Genomic DNA, 16,179 nt, shown 5'->3' on the forward strand with positions numbered 1-16,179 from the left:
GACATTCCCTCTCCATTTAGGCCTTTGTTTTCCTCGTCGTTTGGGGGGGTTTCTCTTATAGCTAGCTCTTTGAAAACCAGGTTTGGTGATGCCCTCACTTCTGCTGGTGAGGAACGGTGCCTGAAGTCCCTGTCAGCTGGAAGTGCCCGTAAGCCTCCAGGGCTTCTCCAAGTCACATGCCTTTTTGCTGAGCCAGCGTTCTGGAAAACAATACTTTGGGAGAAATATGTTTGGCTGGGGCATATTATCATGTCTTAGTGGGCTTTGTATAGTGATCTGCATTTGGCCAGGCTTTCTATCAGAAGCTTTCTTGGCCATTGGCCACTTAAATGAACAATGATGAATATCATATTGGAGCAGCTATGGGAGTTTCCACCTACCCCAAATTGTTCTGGACTAAAAGCTGTCCTTCTTGGTCTTAGGCTTAAAGAAAGGTTGTTTGGTTTGTTAGAATATGAGGCTATGTTATTTTCCACTCAAATCTTTGGACATAAAAAGGATGATTTTACTAGAAAAATAGATTTTTCTTTATCCTGTATCCCAAAGCCTCTGGCATTGGAAAGATTTTTCCACCTGGAATGAACATTTCAAGACAGTTCACCAATGCTGTAAACAGAGGGGTTTAGCAACATGGCCATTTTCCAGTGTAATTGGGGTTATTTGCACCAGGCGCATGACCCAGGAAATACCGAGACGTCTGCCCAGCAATTCGGCAGCCACGGCCACCCTGCTTCCAGGTGAGATGCTGATGGATAGTAACTGTTTGCTTTTCCTGGTCCTGCCAAAGAGGTTCCAGCTTTGCCGTAGCCACTCTCCCCACGACTGAGCACTCAGCAGGTCCATGGCCATCCCGGTGCGAGCCTAGGACAAAATTTAATTCCAGTTTTCCTTCTCTCAGGTTCCCCTGACTCATCCGATGGCCCCTCACAGAGAAGCCACATTGGGAAAACTGTAACGCCCAACAAGATGCTCTTTTTAAAGCTCCAGGTTTCAATTTCACGCATTTGAACATCGGGAAGTTTACCGTCCTCTGAAATTAAGCAGCCATAAAGACCTCAGCTGCAACCTCAGCTGTGATGGTTGAAACCAGCTTCTCTGACCCCAATCTTTTAAGACAGTGGAAATTTGGGCCATTCATTTTCCCTGCTCGCTTTCCCCTCACGTAGCTGAGACATTGCTCTGGGCTGCAAGAGAGATTTCTGTCATGATTAACGCATTTCTGAGAGCTAATTTACTCATTCGACTGGCTGCGCTGGCACCGGAATCCTGAATGCAAAAAAAAAAAAAAAGAAAAAAAAAGAAAAAAAAAGAAAAAAAGAAAAAAACGCAGTGAATCAATTATGAACGAATGAGTGGTTTGAGAGAGGACGTGGTAGATGTTAAGCAAATTTCTTGGCAGCAACAAGGAAAATTAGGCGACTGTGTTTTCCTGCGTTTCTGCTAAACGTGGGGTTTCTGCAGCGGCTGCCCAGAAAGAAGCGAGACGAGCAGCAGCGCGCCCTAACTGGGGGTTTTGCGAGGGGGGAGCTGGGGGAGCTGCGGGGTCGCCCCCAAGCTCCCGGGCGCCGGAGAATTTTCGGGTGGATCGGTTCCCGAGAGGGTGATTTTTTTTTTTTTTCCCCCCTCTTTTTTTCTTTTTCTGGGATGGGCGCGGTGCGGTATCTCCGGTCCGCCGTTGCGGGGCTCGGGTTTGCCGCGGGGTGGGGAGCGCGTGTGCTGCGGGGCCGGGGCCGGTGCCGCCGCGCGGGGCGGGGATGGGCGGGCCGGGGCGGGGCGGGGCGGCCGCTCGCCCCCAGCCCGCGCGGGGCCCCGCTCGCCACTCGCCCGGCGGCGGCGGCGGGAGGCGCCGGGACGGCAGCGGAGGCCGGTGAGCGGGGCCGGGGGCCGCGCGGGGAGGGGGGGGCGCCGGGCGCCGCCGCCGCCGGGACAAAGCCGCCGCCGCCGCCGCTGCGGGCCGGTGCCGCCGAGCACGTGGCCGGGCGGGGGGGGGGGGGAGCCGAGCCCCGCCGCAGCCGTCCCGGGAGCCCCGCTCAACTTTTCCCGGCCCCGAGGGGATGCCCGGAGCCCCGGAGGGGGTGGGCGGCAGCAAGAGCCACTTTTTTCGCCGGAGCATCCTTGCGGCGTCCCGGTGCGGCGTGCACGGAAATACAAGCTATATAGATGTTGGAGATAATATGCAGCCTTTTTACAGCACCCTTTCCCTCGGGCGACGGCGCCTGCCCGCTGCCCCGGAGGGCACAGGGGCTCTGGGGACCTGAGGCTACATCCAACCCGGGTGCTGCTTTTTGGCTCGCCCCGCTGGGGCCGAGGCCCGGCTGCTTTCCCAGCGCCGGGCCGCAGAGGTTGTCGCAGGTTCGCTCCTTGCTTTTTTGCCAACCCGCTGACACAGAGTCACCTGCAGGGAGGTTTGGCCAGAGAGAAACCACTGCTGTTCTAGCTGCAAGGAGGGAAATCCCAATCTGAAAAAAAAAAAGGAGCAGGCAGCACTGATAATCAAATCAAAAAATGAAGAGTTTTTTTCTGGCTCTGATCCCTGCTTTCCTCCCTTTGATTCTTTTCTTTGCTGGATCTTGTCAGGTTTCACATTAAACTTCCGGTGACATGGTAGCCGCTGGCATGGCTAACTTTCCAGCTTTCATCCTGGGATTAAGCCTCTCTGCATCGTAACACTTTTATTTGTTGTTTTTCAGTTGGGTTGATAAAATTAATAACCGGACATTCAGATCATCCCCGCTGACTCAGCGGATGGTCAGAGTCCGAAAGCAATCCCCTGTTCAATTAAGTACCGGATGCTGCTTGCCAAATCTCAAAGGAAACAAAGCAAGAGTATTATAATTTTCTAAAAGCCTGTTTCCCTGCAAATAATAATCTTGCTGAAGTACAGAGTGTCAGTGTATGTCCAAGAGTGATTTGATCTCCTTTGGTTAATTTGCAGCCTGTGAAATCCATGGAAATACCTTTCTAAAACCTTTCTAGAACGTCCCACAGGTGATGTTTGAATGTAGATGATGCGTGCAGGTTGGTGGCTCTTCTCCGTTTGCTGTGTCCTACCCAAGCTTTTATTGTTTTTCATCCTTCTCCACGTTGCAGGGACAAACACTTGCGTGTACGCTGGCCGTCAGAGAGGATGGCCAGGGTACCTTTGAGCCCAGAGGCAGGAGGCATTACTAACGTGGGGACTGTTTTGCAGGTGCGAAAGTGGCCATAACTATGGTTTTGTTGCAGTAGGCCTGTGTGGTGGAAGTGCTGAACGATCAGGCTGGTAAATCTTCCTCCTGTACTGTCCTGACTGGGGTCTAAAACTGCCTGTTTGCTCAGAGACCCTCAGGGAAGGAATCTTGATTTGCTTTGGCTCGTCTAGGTGTCCACTGGCTTGCGAGATGACGACCTAAAGATGGTTACACAGGGAAGGACCCTGTAGAGGGATGCAGGGAACTAGTGTGCTGTGACATCCCTAGCAGCAGGCTGAAATTTTCCTGCTCTAGCTGCGTTTGTCTGATCTCCTCTTCCCTAATCTACTGAGCTTTGCGGGAGTTGTTGTCCAAAGCATCTCCAAAGTTGTTAGCTCCGGATAGCTTCTGGCCGAGCGCGATCTTGGCTGCGTGGGGGGGATGGACAGGAATGCAGGAATGTCTTGTTCCTGGGGCATTTCCTTCTGGAGAGGGAAGATGGGAAGGGATCCTTGTCTGCAAGTGATCCAAGAGCAAAACGTTTTTCCCCTTGCAGACAATGGATCATTTCAGTGAGCTGCCACTGTTATATGTGGCTCCTGGCAAGCCAGACAAGCGCTTTCTGCCAGGCACTTGCTCAAATCAGTGCCAGCCCCAGACGTGCTGATTGCCTTTCTCCATTGCATTGGGTGGGAGAGAAGCCTTTGTGCGCAACCCCAGTAATCACAGCACTGTTTCTGGGCAAAGGGAGGCTGCTGCTGGTCCCCTTGGTTACACGGTCACCGATTCTGGCTGCTGTATCTCCAGCTCTTTTTACTTTCCAGAGAGGGGACGTCACTTGGGAAAACAAATTTTTCCCGCCGGGCTCTGCTTTTGGGGCCCTGAAGAGCCATTTCCAAGACCTCTTTCCTTTACCCTTGGTCTAAGCCTCGCATGAGGTTGGTTATGTGTGCTCGTTAAACAGGGAATTAAATCACATAGGAATGCTGCTTGTTTGATGTCTTCTCTATTATAGAGTTATGCTTAGAAGTTGAAGCTTTTTAAGTGATTGTGTGGGCTTTAGCTAAGCTGTGAAAGAAGCCTTGTAAACAATGAGCCTTTGTAATGAAAGCAGAGTAAGTGTAATTATAACCTCTCCTATTAAAAATCTTCCAGTTTTCATGTACAACAAAACTAATTGGACAGTGTTGTGCTTTTCCAGGTAACGAGGTGATCTGTAAGACCAGCTCTGGGGAGCGAACGCAAAATGAGCAGCAGCGGACAGTGCAGAAGAGGCAGAGGGCTCTCAGTCTGAGCCGAGAGGATTTGAAGATGTCTGCCTGCAGTGAATTTGTGGAACACGTCTGGAAGCCCGGCTCCTGCAAAAACTGCTTCAACCCCAAGAGTTCCCATCGGCTGCAAACGCCCCCTGACGCGGGTGCTTGCAGCGTGCTGCCGAATGGAGTCAGGGCCAAGCCTGAGAGCCCAGTGTTGGAAGACGAAGGTGTAAATACCTCCTCTTTCTCGAAGCCAACAATCGCCGTGAAGCCGACTATGATAAACTCGGATGTTTCTGACTCGTGGGCGGATATGAATATGAATTCAGGTCTGTCGCAGGTAATGATTAATCAAGGGAGTGGCGATTCAGTGCATGGCTTCCCGTTACTCACCTCTAGTGGGGAGCACTAGGAATATCTGTTAAAACCGTTTCCTTCCCATTGTTTTTCCTTCTAGTCTTGTCTTGGGTTTTTAAGATGCATGGTGGCTTCCGAAAGTGTTCTTGGCTAAAGTTGAATGAGATGGTGCTCATGAGGCATGTGCAAAGGAGTGCCTGTGTCCCAGAAGAGCTGGAGCTGCTTGCAACAGGGCTCGCTGCATCTGCTGTTAGCCTCCCATTGCTCTGCCTCACTTCTTTAGGGAGAAAGGGCACATGAGTGCAGGCTCCCACCGGTGGGGCGGTTTGATTTGCTGATTTGCGTATGCGGATTTGGCCCCAGGTGGAGTTTTGCGCTGTGGGAGCCGGTTCGGCAGCATCGCGGTGCGGGGACTGCAGCTGGGTATCACTTTGCAGGCACGTGTTGTGCCCTGCCTCTCCCACTCCCGCTCTCCCTTGGCGAGCAGAAGAGTGGGAAGGATCCCTGCTGTCCCAGCATCCCTTTCATGTTTTTCCACAGCTGACTCCCAGCCTGAACGGTGCAGGCACAGCCTCCTTGAAAGCACAGGCTTGCTGCCGCATGAATAGCTCCCAGCACTTAGCAGATGTGGGGGAAGAGAGAGGCTGCTGTGACCTCGCGGTGGGGCGGCAGGCATTATGCTTCCGGTTTACTCTCCTGGTTTTTATCTCAAGTTTCCATCCTGCAAAACTGTGTCTATCAGAGCAGAGATACAGCTGTCGGTCTTCAGGCGAAGGGACAGTTTAGAAAATTCCCTTGCTTCTTGGAAGAAATGACCAAGATCATGCAAATCAGGATAGATTTCCCTCAGACAAAAAGATTTCGGATACATTTCTCCGCCTGCCCCCCAGTCCCTTCTGCTGAGTGTAGCCAGGTTTATCCTGTGATAGTCTGTGCCTGCGCTCTGGAGTGTGCGGCTCTGAAGCAGTAGTGTGAAATGAAACAAAAATAGCAGGGGAAGCACAAATATTCCTTCCCTTGCTGAATTTTTAATTGCACAGTGATTCACAGGCAGGATGACAAGTTGGAAATGTTCCTGGCTGCGAACCCACAGAAAGAGGAAGGAGAATGCCTTATTTGGTGCATCGCCACCGTCAGTAATGCAAGGATTGCAAATGGTCCGGGAAGTAGGACAAGTGCAATTTAAGTAGAAAAGGTTTGCAGTAGTTACCAGCAGGGTGAGCACAGAGCGAAATGGACTGTAAATGCCAGAGGACTTTTGTGTGGACCTGGGTATTTTCTTTGCTCCCCTTTTGGTTTGTACATCCTGACAGTGCATTTGTCTCTTTGGCCCATGCAGGTCAGCTGGGTTTCTGGCAAACACCTCCTTCTGAAACCAGGAGATGCACAGAGGATCTGCCTCAACAGTTTTGGCGGTGGTGGCGTGCGGAAGCCCTTCGCGCACAGCCCACCGAATGACTGCTCATCCTGCTGCCCTCCGAGCTACTCCATGGTGGGCCTGCGCAGCCTGGAAAGCCGGGTGGAGAGAAACGTCTCCATCCACAGCCTGGTGTTTGTAGGGGAGGTGAGCGGGCAGGAGGACAGAGCCAAAGACAAGCTCACCCTGCCGCATCGGGGCTTCTGCCCTCATCTGTCTGCCTTGGGAGAGAGAGGCACTACGGACTCCAGCAGGAGCCCTGCTTTCCAGGCAAGAGACAGAGCAGGGCTCCCCTTGGAGGGCAGTTACAGTCATCCCTCTCTTGGCTTCGAAAGTGAAGGGGGCGAGTACTGTTCAATCGCGGACTGTTGCCGAGAGCACCCCATCTCCCAGGAGCCACCCTGCTTGGAGGGCAAGGGCTCCTGGGCTGAGAAGGAGGGCTCAGCTTCTTGGGCCTGGAGGCACCAGGATGCGCCCGATATTCCCACGCCGAGCGGCAGGGCAGTGAAGTTCAGTGAAGAGGAGCGCAGAGCTGTGAACGTGGCCTTCTGCATCCCGAAAGACCAAGGTGACCCTCTCCCCTACGCCTTGTGTTCGGAGAGGAAAAAGCTGGCCCTCCGCTCGGAGGCTGCCGCGCTACCTGGCAGTGGTCCCTTTGCTTTACCCCAGGAGAATGACTGCTCTCCTCTCCTTGGAGACCTGGATCTCCCCGGAGGCCCCCAGCCCGAGGGCTTGAGCACTTCTCAGCAGGCGTTGGTGGAGCTGCAGCGCTCCCCGCTCGCTGAGCCAGCCCGTGGTGATCCCATCTATGCGGAGAGCACCAAGAGGAAGAAAGCTCAGCTGAAGAGCATCGGTGGACACGCAAAGCCGGACAATCTGGCCCGCAGCCCCGGCAAGGAGCAAGCTGATGGTACATGGAGGGACAGTGGCTGGACTTTGAGCGCCGAGAAGGAGTACCAAGACTCCACCGCCCAGGTAGCAGCAAAGATAACTATTATGACCGCACACACGGAGGATGATCATAAGACTATATTCCTCAGCAGCCCTGACTCAGCCGTGGGAGTGCAGTGGCCGTGTGTTAGTCCCACTTCCCACCCCGACTTTGGGAGCTCATCACCTGCCGTTGAGCCTGCAGAGATCTTTCAAGCGTCTGGAAGTGAAAACGGCCCGCGATTTCACCTGGTGGCTCCTGCCAAGACCTCAGTTGCTGAGAGTCCGGCCATTCCCCCAAAGATGTCCAAAAACAGCCAGCCAGGTAGTGAGGGGACTCACGTGCCCCCGGTCAGCTCCTCGTCGGCAAGGTTTGGTGACGACAATAGCCGTGATGCAACCAGTGCTCAGCTGCAGCCGAGGAGCTGTACAGATACAGGTGCCTTCGGAGTGTCCCCCTCTCCGTGTGCTCGTGTTAGCGGGGTCCCTGCAGAGGAGGCTGGCAGAGGCATGACAGGCTCGTCCTGCGACAGGAGGCAGAAATACTACACCCTGGCATGGAGCAAGCAGTGCCGGATAGAGGAAGAGGAGGAGGAGCAGGGGCTCGCCACCCCCCCGCGGGCGGGGGGAGTGGAGAACAGAAGAGCTGGTACCCACCTTGCGGATGACTGCTCAATGCCGGAGAGCCAGGCTGGGATCAGCAAATCGTCATCTTTCTCCTTTGATTTTCCTAAAGACAGGAGCAACAGCGTGGAATTTGCACCGCCGCCACCACCACCACCACCAAAAAAGCAGTCCAGGTACAGCCGGGTGAGAGGGTGTGCGTGAGCATCTGTTAAGCATTTGCAGTCACGGTGTTTGTTGCAGGGGTCAGTTGACTAGAAGATGCTTCCTGTTCCTCTCTCCTCCCTTTCTGTTTAATGGTGGGTTTTCAGGGGTATGGGAGGTGACTGCGCGACTGTAAAACTGCTTTCCTAGCATGCCAGATCTTTGCAAGTCCCGGCCCAAATGCCAGGTATGCTAGTGAAAGCCCTTCAGGGCTGCATGTGCTGCCTTGGGGTACAATATTCAAGTGACAACAGTGCCTGTGTCTGGGATGGCTGGTGTTTCTGGGCCAGCTTTCCTCTGTGTCATCACAGACCCCCAGTGTTGAGTATGACCCAAAATTCGGGGTTACAAGCCCCTATTGGAGGTGGCACTGGACACTTCCTCTCTTGGTGCTCCTAGCAGTGGCCTCCAAAATCCTCGTTTTCAGTTTGGCTCCGGTGTCTTTCTGTCTTAGAGACTGATTCTTGAAGCTGCAGTTTCCCAGGGGGGGAGTCCTGCCTGCGAGCTTGTCTAACACGTGCTGGCTAAGCGTGGGGGCTGCCTAGCTTCAGGCAGCCTTCCCCTAACCGTGGCTGTCCTGGAATTCAGGTTTGGAGACAGAGTGACAGCAGGCTCTACAAAATGAATGTGAACAAGGGCATGCTGTCCATCTGGGAAGGAAGGAGCTCTGCTAAGCAATTAATAAACCTGGCTTCCAATATTTTGTTTACATTCGGTATCTGCAGTTGCATGTGCATCAGAAAAAAAAAAAAAAAAAAGAGAAAACAGAGGAAGAAAGATTGATTTCCTTTCCATGCAACTGATGGATTAGGTTGTCTGATCACAGGGGAGGGATGCTTTCACGTTCTGCGCATGTCCTGCATTTGCTTCACCACATACTTCAGATTTGTTATGTGGAACTGGGTCTTGCGCAGCAGATCTGCCTCCAGCCTCTTGAGTTAAAAGTCGAGAGAAGAAGGGAAGGGTGTTTGAAAGAAAACTCACTTTTGGGGTCCTTGATCAGGCTTATGCGTAGGCATCAATGTCCTCTCTGGGATGGGTTTGTGGTTGATTTAATCAGTCCTCTGCTTTCTTCTTGCACTGAATTTTCAACATTTTTTGGGTTGGCTAGCCCAGGGAACTAGTGTTTTAAATCAATAAAGTGCTGAACAAATGAGATTTCTCAAGGAAAGGGAGCAGATGAACCAGAGGCTTCAGCTCTCCTTAGTGCTGGGCTTCCTGCTGGACTGCTGCATGCCTGGTTGAAGTCAGAGGCAAGAAAGGAGCCGCAGCGAGTGAGCGTACAGGCAAGCTTTATTGCCTTTATTCTGAACATCAGAGATGGCATCTAAGAGGTGCTTTAGCTCTGACCCCGTGAACTTTCTTTCATGGCTGCTGCCACTTGGTATCTCATGTCAGCCAGTGGCTTGAGGTTGTTTTTGCCACATGAGATGAAGTGTTGTTGAAGTGCAGCAGTGCAGAGAGTTCTTATGATATGGTGCTTTTGAGGAATGATCATTTAGGACCTGCTGAAAGTCCTCCAGGAAATGATTTCTTCCCCTGCAGATGCAGAGGTTGCTGGGTGGGCCAGAAGGGTGGTGGCACTCAAACTCAGCAATGGATGTCCCAGCAGCATCCTCCGCATGCAGCGCTGGGACCTCCTTCTGCTCCTAAAGAAGGAGCCATAGAGAGCCCTTTCCCCATGTCAGGGCCAAGGATTTCTTCCCCTGGCAGTGCTTGGAGTCTCCTTTCCGGCTGTGGTGGTTATAACCCGTCACGCAGTAGTGGAGACAGGAGGCTCCCGATGTGTCAGGGCATCTCATTGGCTGTGTGAGCTGGACCAGCTGTGCTCCGAGTCAGGCACGTGCGCTCAGCAGTCGCCTCCCATGTGCAGTTTGATCCCTCCTGAGAAGTATGGAGCAGTTTCCACTCCTTGGAGGGGCTGTTTCAGGCTGCCTGTGTGATGAGGCCATGCCAACTGTAGCGGTTGCTTCTGAGTCATCTTGAAAGCATTCCTGCGCTGAAAAGCCTCTGCGAAAGAGGGGAGGGAAACCGAGGTCATGAAACGCGTGACGTCCGTGTCCAGGATCTCTAGAGGAGCCATAAACCATGCCAGGTGATTGAGGTGGGTACTGGCAGCGCTCTTCTCCCCTTGCGGCTACAGGCGGTGGGCTGCGCTATGTGTATTTGCCTCCCAAACACTGTGATACCAGCAGCTGAGCGCAGCCCTCCCTCCAGCTGCCAAGCCCTTGGCAGCCACCGTGAGGAGCGATTCGGTCAGACGGTAGGTTTCGCAAGCCGTGCAAACCTGGTCCGATTAGTTTGCATGTTTACCTTGAGCGCGCTCTCGGTTTGGTCTCGAGCTTCACTTCTCCGAGCGTGTTGGTGCAGGGATCAGGGCGTTGTTGCCTGCACGTGGCAGTGGAAGGGATTGGTATGTGCTCGACTGGTTATAACCACCAAAGCTGGATTGCGTTATCTGGGCGGTCATTGCTTGCCGCTTCTGGTGACGGCATGCCTCTTGCCCAGTGCTGAAGGAACATCTTTTTTGGTGTTCCTGGGCTGCAGCCAAGTGCCCAAAGAAGGGAGGAGGTCTTGCGCACAAAGATGACTTTGAGATGTGTTCAGTCTCTCCTCGGCCTGGACCATCTGTGCCCATGCGCTTGTCCATACTGGAAGAACCACTTACATTGCTGTTACGCTGATATAGTCCCCTCGCACAAGCGCAGCGCATCAGCATAAGGCGTTTGCTGGTGGCACAGCCCCAAAGGCTCCTTGAGTGGATGGATATAGATGAAACCGGTGTAGACCTGGCTGTGATGGGGTCTTGGAGGTTTGGGGCTTAGCGTTTCAGGTGATTTGTAGTTCCTTGCTCACCTGGTTGTGCTGATGAAGGGGAGTTGGGGGAACTTCCCTCAGGCAAGATTAAGGCCATTCAGGTCCATGTTTCCTCTGTGTGCTGGAGGGATGCTGCCTTTTGCTAGGGCAGAGCCATGGCAGGGGACTCTCTGGGCAGAGGCAAACAAACCTGCTGGGTTTGCAGGAAATGCCTAAACCCACCCTGCAAATATGAGCATTTTTTGGCCTCGGTTGAATGAAGTAACTTGGTTGTAGCTGGAGCTGCAGCACTCCAGGACTGTTGCGGATTAGGGTTTAGCTCAGCTGCAGGAGGAGTGTGCAACCATCCTTTTTCCTTCTAGATCTCAAGCTGTAGCAGTATATTTGATTTTGTGGTGGAAAATGAAGCCCGCTTGTTTGGCTTTCCTAATTAAACTTAATTGCTTATTTTAAGGAAACTTGTATATATGTTCAAACTAGTTTTGAAGCCGAGAAACAAAAAGCAAATATGTATCACATTAAGATTTTTTGTTGTTGTTCATCTTGGCTCCAGCAGTTAAAAGGGAAAAAAATGTAGCAGAGTAATTCCTGCCAGGCACTGAGGAAACTCTGGTTCGCTATCTCCCAGGTTGGCTGAAGAGTGCTTATAGACAGCTTTAAAAGCTGACACACAAAGGGAAAATAATGGATTGGTGCCCATTTCTTCCTATATAAAAACATTTTGGATCACTTCTTTCTTTGTATGATTCTTTTTCTTTCTTGTTTGAAAGATTATAGTTATTTAAGGTTTGCATGGTCCAAAATGAGATGGAAAATGGGTTGAACCGTGGCTTCACAAAAGGAAAGAGACTGGAAAAGGAAAACGGCAGCTGGTTTTCTTCCAAAGCTGGGAAGGTAGTTGGCCACAGGAAGGGCTCTGTGGGGGAACTAGGATCCTCAGGACTTACATGTGCAATAGTGATTTAAGGGCCCTTCCAATGGGAAATGCTGTAGTGTGTCCTTTGTTTACTTGGCATAAGGAATGGATCCTTGATGAAATTTATGCCTCTGCTATGCACGATGACGATGTTAGAGATGGGCTTACCAGGAAAAGTTCCTTGCTGGGTAGATGGTGCTGCCTAGTGGGACCGTGCTGTGCATCTCTTGCCAGAAATCGGGCTGTGACAGAGCAGTGCCGTGTTTGAGACAGGATTTTTTCCTTTTTAATGCCATCCCTGAGGCATCCGTTTCTCTTTGGTAGCAAAAGCAGACTGGTTTCATGGAGCTGCTGTGGCAATTACAAGTACAATCAGGAGGTCCCAGATTTTGACCCCTTCTCCATGATGGCATCATCTGTGGCTGACAGCAGGGACATGCTGTTTGGTCCAGGACAGGACAGTTTTATTGTTATTAAAAACACACACGCACAAGCGCACACGCGCGCACACACACACACACACACACACAAAATCTGGACCAAGTTAAAAAAATAAAAATAAAAAAGGAGAAAGAGAGAGCAAAGAAAGATGGATATCAAGAATCACGTTCCAGCACAGGCAGGTAATAGGCCTTTCAGAGCCAAATTTGGAAATGGCTTTCTTAAATGCTATTTTGATTCTCCCTGTGATTTCTGTCTGGAACTAATCAGGAATTTCGCATGCTGCTTCTGCCAGTGGATTATTTTTGAAGTTTGTGACTTCTCAGACAAGGCTTTTAGGAGAGATTGTTTATTTTAAAATGAGGGTCATGCGCTTTTCTTGCTGCTTCTAATCTTGCTGCTTAACGGGCCATGCCGGAAAGTGAAATCCAATCTGTTGTCCTTCTCACCCACCTTGGAGGGGAGGGTGCAGTGATTCAGTTTTTACTTACCAACCATCTTAATTCTGCACCCCATCCAAATTTCTCCTTGGATATCCGGGCTCCAAACACTTGTTTCAGCCTAATCTGTGCTATAGAAAATCGTTTTGGTATAGGGAGGAGAGCTATAGGCTTCTGGACAGAGCTGTGAGTGTTTTAAAATCATCTCTTTGTCACCTTGATTTTGGTTTCCCTCACTGGCTGGGAGTGGAGGGACAGGTACAAATGCAAGCCTCAGACATTGCAGGCTCCTTATGCTGGTTTTAACTGCTCTGTGTGTGTAGAGGAAGATGCTGAAAGAAGTAGCAGTGGAGGGAGGAGAAAGATATAATTATTCATGTTTCATCACAGACAAGCATATGGTACAACGGTGCTTCCTCTTGTATAATAATTATGCTCAGCCATGTGTTGTGTTTGACGCTACAATAGTAGCTGTAATTCATTCTGGCTTTTCTTTGTCGTGCGTTAGCTCCAGTGTTTTATTTTGGAAGGGGGTATCCTGCTCACGTTATAGCTGGTCTCATCCTGGAGCGTGGTTTGGTCTGCAGTGATTTGTTTGTGTTCCCTGCTTTCCTATGCTTCCCTCCCATGTTTGCATGATTTATAAAACTCATAATCTCTGTAATCTGGCTAAGCCCTGTCATCTTACAGTTGCCCGGAGGGTGTGGGGGACACTCGTTTCATTCTGAGTGAAGAAAGCAGTTGCGATGAATGAAAATGTGCTTTCCCTGAGCGCAGTCCCCCAGGATGCTTTCTCCAGGAGAGGGAATGGCCTGGACGCTTCTGCCTCTGGCCGTGCTGCGATGGCCGGGACCTCCTCTGGCTGCAGAGCATCCCCTGATGGGATGCAGAACATCCCCCACTGAAGCAACAGCATGTCCATAAACATGCTTTGGTTAAATCAAGCTGCGCTCTGACTTTAAGCATGGTCTGCCCTTGTCTGCGTTTGGCTGGTCCCCACCTGAGGCAAAGCCCATCGGTTGAAAGCATGTTAACCTGGCAGAAGTCGTTATCTGCAGGTTTAGCACCAGCTTAAGTAGCTGAGCACGGGCTGTTGAAGCTTTCCTGGTTTGTAGGGCTGTGATGCTGCTACATTGCTGCTCTGCTGGTGGAGCAGCCCTGAAAAATGGCTTCATGGCTCACTATATACAGCGAAATCAAAATCAGCAGGTATTTCGGAAACTCCCATGGCCAAATCAGTTCAGTCGAGGTTAGGCTGTTTCCTTAAGGAGAAATGAGGGAGGAGCCGTCATTTGGTGCCCATCTCCACTTTCTCTCCAAGAAGCGCGAGGTACGGAGCAGCCTGCAGTGCTGGCCTCCTGCAGCTCCAGCACAGTGTGAGATGGGACCACAGCCTATTCACAAAAGTGAAGTTAAACTGGCTGCTTCGTCAATGTGATGCCCAAGAAACGCGAAGTGTTCTACTGCCTTGGCCAAAGATGCAATAGAGAGCATTGCAAATGGTCTGACTCCCTTGGCAACAATATAGGCCTTCACGCTGTATTTTTGTGAGACCACCATTTTCAGCCTTGACTTGGTTTAGGAAGGACAGTGGAAATCATGTGGATAAGTCAGCTGGATGAAAGCATTTGGGATGGGAAAACTGGGGAACAGTGAACTGGAGGGGCTGCCTGAATGTGCCAGGATGTTGCATGGAGGATATTGAATAACCAAAGGAATTTTAAACTTATGAGAGTAATTCAGAGGTCTGGAAATCCTGTCTTTTTAGATTATTAGATGGGGAAAGCTGACTTCTTTGCAATTTGTTGCTTATGCACTATTACATGGGGGAGGCGCTGGCACTGCTCTTGAAGCTACCAGTCACACTTCAGGTGCTGAGCACAGATTTTGGAAACGGAGGTAAATTAACCATTGCTGTATCTTCCCCTGAGCATTTTCAGCAAATCTTTGATACAGCGATCAGTATTTTAATCTGTGCACATTGCAGTCTTGGCTTTGAGCAGCTCACAGGCAAAGAGGGAGATGTGAAGCGGAGGTGTTTCCCGGCGGTGTTAGCTGGCCTTGCTGTAACATCTGAAACAAGAGCAGGATGTCGTTTCGGCAGCAAGTGACTTCTCTTGCAGTGTTGCGCCTAGGCAGGAACTGCATTTTTACATAAGTCACGGCGGTACAGAGAGGAAACGGTGCTCTCCGCATGTACGACTTCACAGCAACGCCGGCAAACACAGCAGGCAAAATGGTGCCGGCAGACGCCGGGTTCTGCCCAGGTTGCGCGGAGGAATAGGTGGGGCCGCGCAGTGGACCTTGGACCCGCGGAGCAAAGTCTCAGCTCGGTCCGATCGTGAGAATGGTAAGGCGGCCCTGTGCATTTGCGTTTCAGTGATGGGGAGGAAACAGAAATCCAGCACTGTTTCTATGTGGGGGCATGTCGGGGGTGGGGGGAGGTATTAGAAAGCTTCTCATCAGTGCAGCTCGAGACCGGCTGTCTTGCAAAATCTCCCTCTCCTCTTACGGATTCCAGTGCTTCCTTGATTCTTACCGAGTCAGATGGTGTGCACCCATGCATTATTTCTTTTTCCAAGTTACTAAAAGATAAACTTCTGAGTAAGATAATTATGGGCTAAAGACAAGTTTTTATAATGTGGAAAAAAACAAAAAAAGGATCCGAGTCCAGGAGATGGTTATTTTCAACAGCATTAATGGTAACTGAGCAGAAAACCTCAATGTATCTTTCTCTCTCTTTCTGTCTCCTTTTCTTCTTCTTTTTTTTTAAACTGTGAATTATGTGGTGCATGTGAAGTTTTCTAAATCGTCCCTAAGAGGCTTGCTGCAGTGACTGACTTGCACGTGGTAAACTCATCGCTGATGCGAGACCAGTGTCTCTGCTGAGTTATACCCAATGCGATTTTTAGTGCGCTATTTTGTTCAGCCCCTGAATATTTTTAGAGCGAGGTGGCTCACGCAAATGAGGAAGTCTAGCAGAAGTTTCTTCCGGACTTCTCACACTTTCTACTCTCCATGTGGCTGTGTGAGCACTAGAGAGTAAGTGCTTTGTCTCAAGGTGGAGTGAAACGTTTCTCAACCTTAAAATAAAAAGCTCGTGGCATCTGCTGTGCGCTGGGGTTTCTAAAGAGGAGGAATTCTGGGCGTGTGAATGGTTTGTCGCAAGAAAACAGTTGTGCATGTCTTTTGTTTGTCTTTCTCAACAGCCGTTCAGCTGTCTGATTAGGAAATGCCGGATACCCTCCAGCGAGATAGCTGGGGGAAGTTATTTTTCTTTTTTGCAAGTGCTCCACTAACCTATTTCACTCTTACTAAACAATGCGTTGAATTTTTTCAGCAGACTGGCAGTTTTTGTTTAAAAAAGAAGTGGGCAAATAGCCTTCATTTCCCACTCAGTAAAATCTGAACTGTACCAAAGCTAGGAGTGACTGTGCCCTGATGCGCTGTTGTCTTATTTCAACAGCTCCTGTTGTTTTCCAGGGAGGCACAAATGAAGAAAACGCAGGGGAAATTCTTTATCTCAGTAAAAAGTCCTGCTTTCCTACAATGGATCATTTAAACTGAGGTTGTAAGCACAGCTTTTTTTTTTTTTTTTTTTTTTTTT

At 50.6% G+C, this 16,179-nt stretch overlaps 1 protein-coding gene across 6 annotated transcripts in view; it reads left to right on the forward strand.

Moving 5' to 3' along the window:
* The first annotated feature begins 1,756 nt into the window (after positions 1–1,756).
* The window catches only part of PRAG1 (PEAK1 related, kinase-activating pseudokinase 1), a 35,306-nt gene continuing 20,883 nt past the window's right edge, over positions 1,757–16,179 (forward strand). For 4 of the 6 annotated variants that reach the window (XR_010388790.1, XR_010388791.1, XR_010388789.1 and 1 more), the window contains exons 1-3: positions 1,757–1,867; positions 4,372–4,766; positions 6,123–7,930. Coding sequence is in view for 3 of the 6 variants with exons in the window: in XM_064510212.1 (XP_064366282.1) it covers positions 4,482–4,766; positions 6,123–7,930 (2,093 nt within the window). In the remaining 3 variants the exon portion in view is untranslated. Of the gene's footprint in view, positions 1,868–3,240; positions 3,263–4,371; positions 4,767–6,122; positions 7,931–16,179 lie in introns of those variants that run through there. The other 2 variants (XM_064510213.1, XM_026110389.2) reach the window with 2 other exon arrangements.

Source organism: Dromaius novaehollandiae, chromosome 4 (assembly GCF_036370855.1).
Source record: "Dromaius novaehollandiae isolate bDroNov1 chromosome 4, bDroNov1.hap1, whole genome shotgun sequence".
Classification (NCBI taxonomy): Eukaryota; Metazoa; Chordata; class Aves; order Casuariiformes; family Dromaiidae; genus Dromaius; species Dromaius novaehollandiae.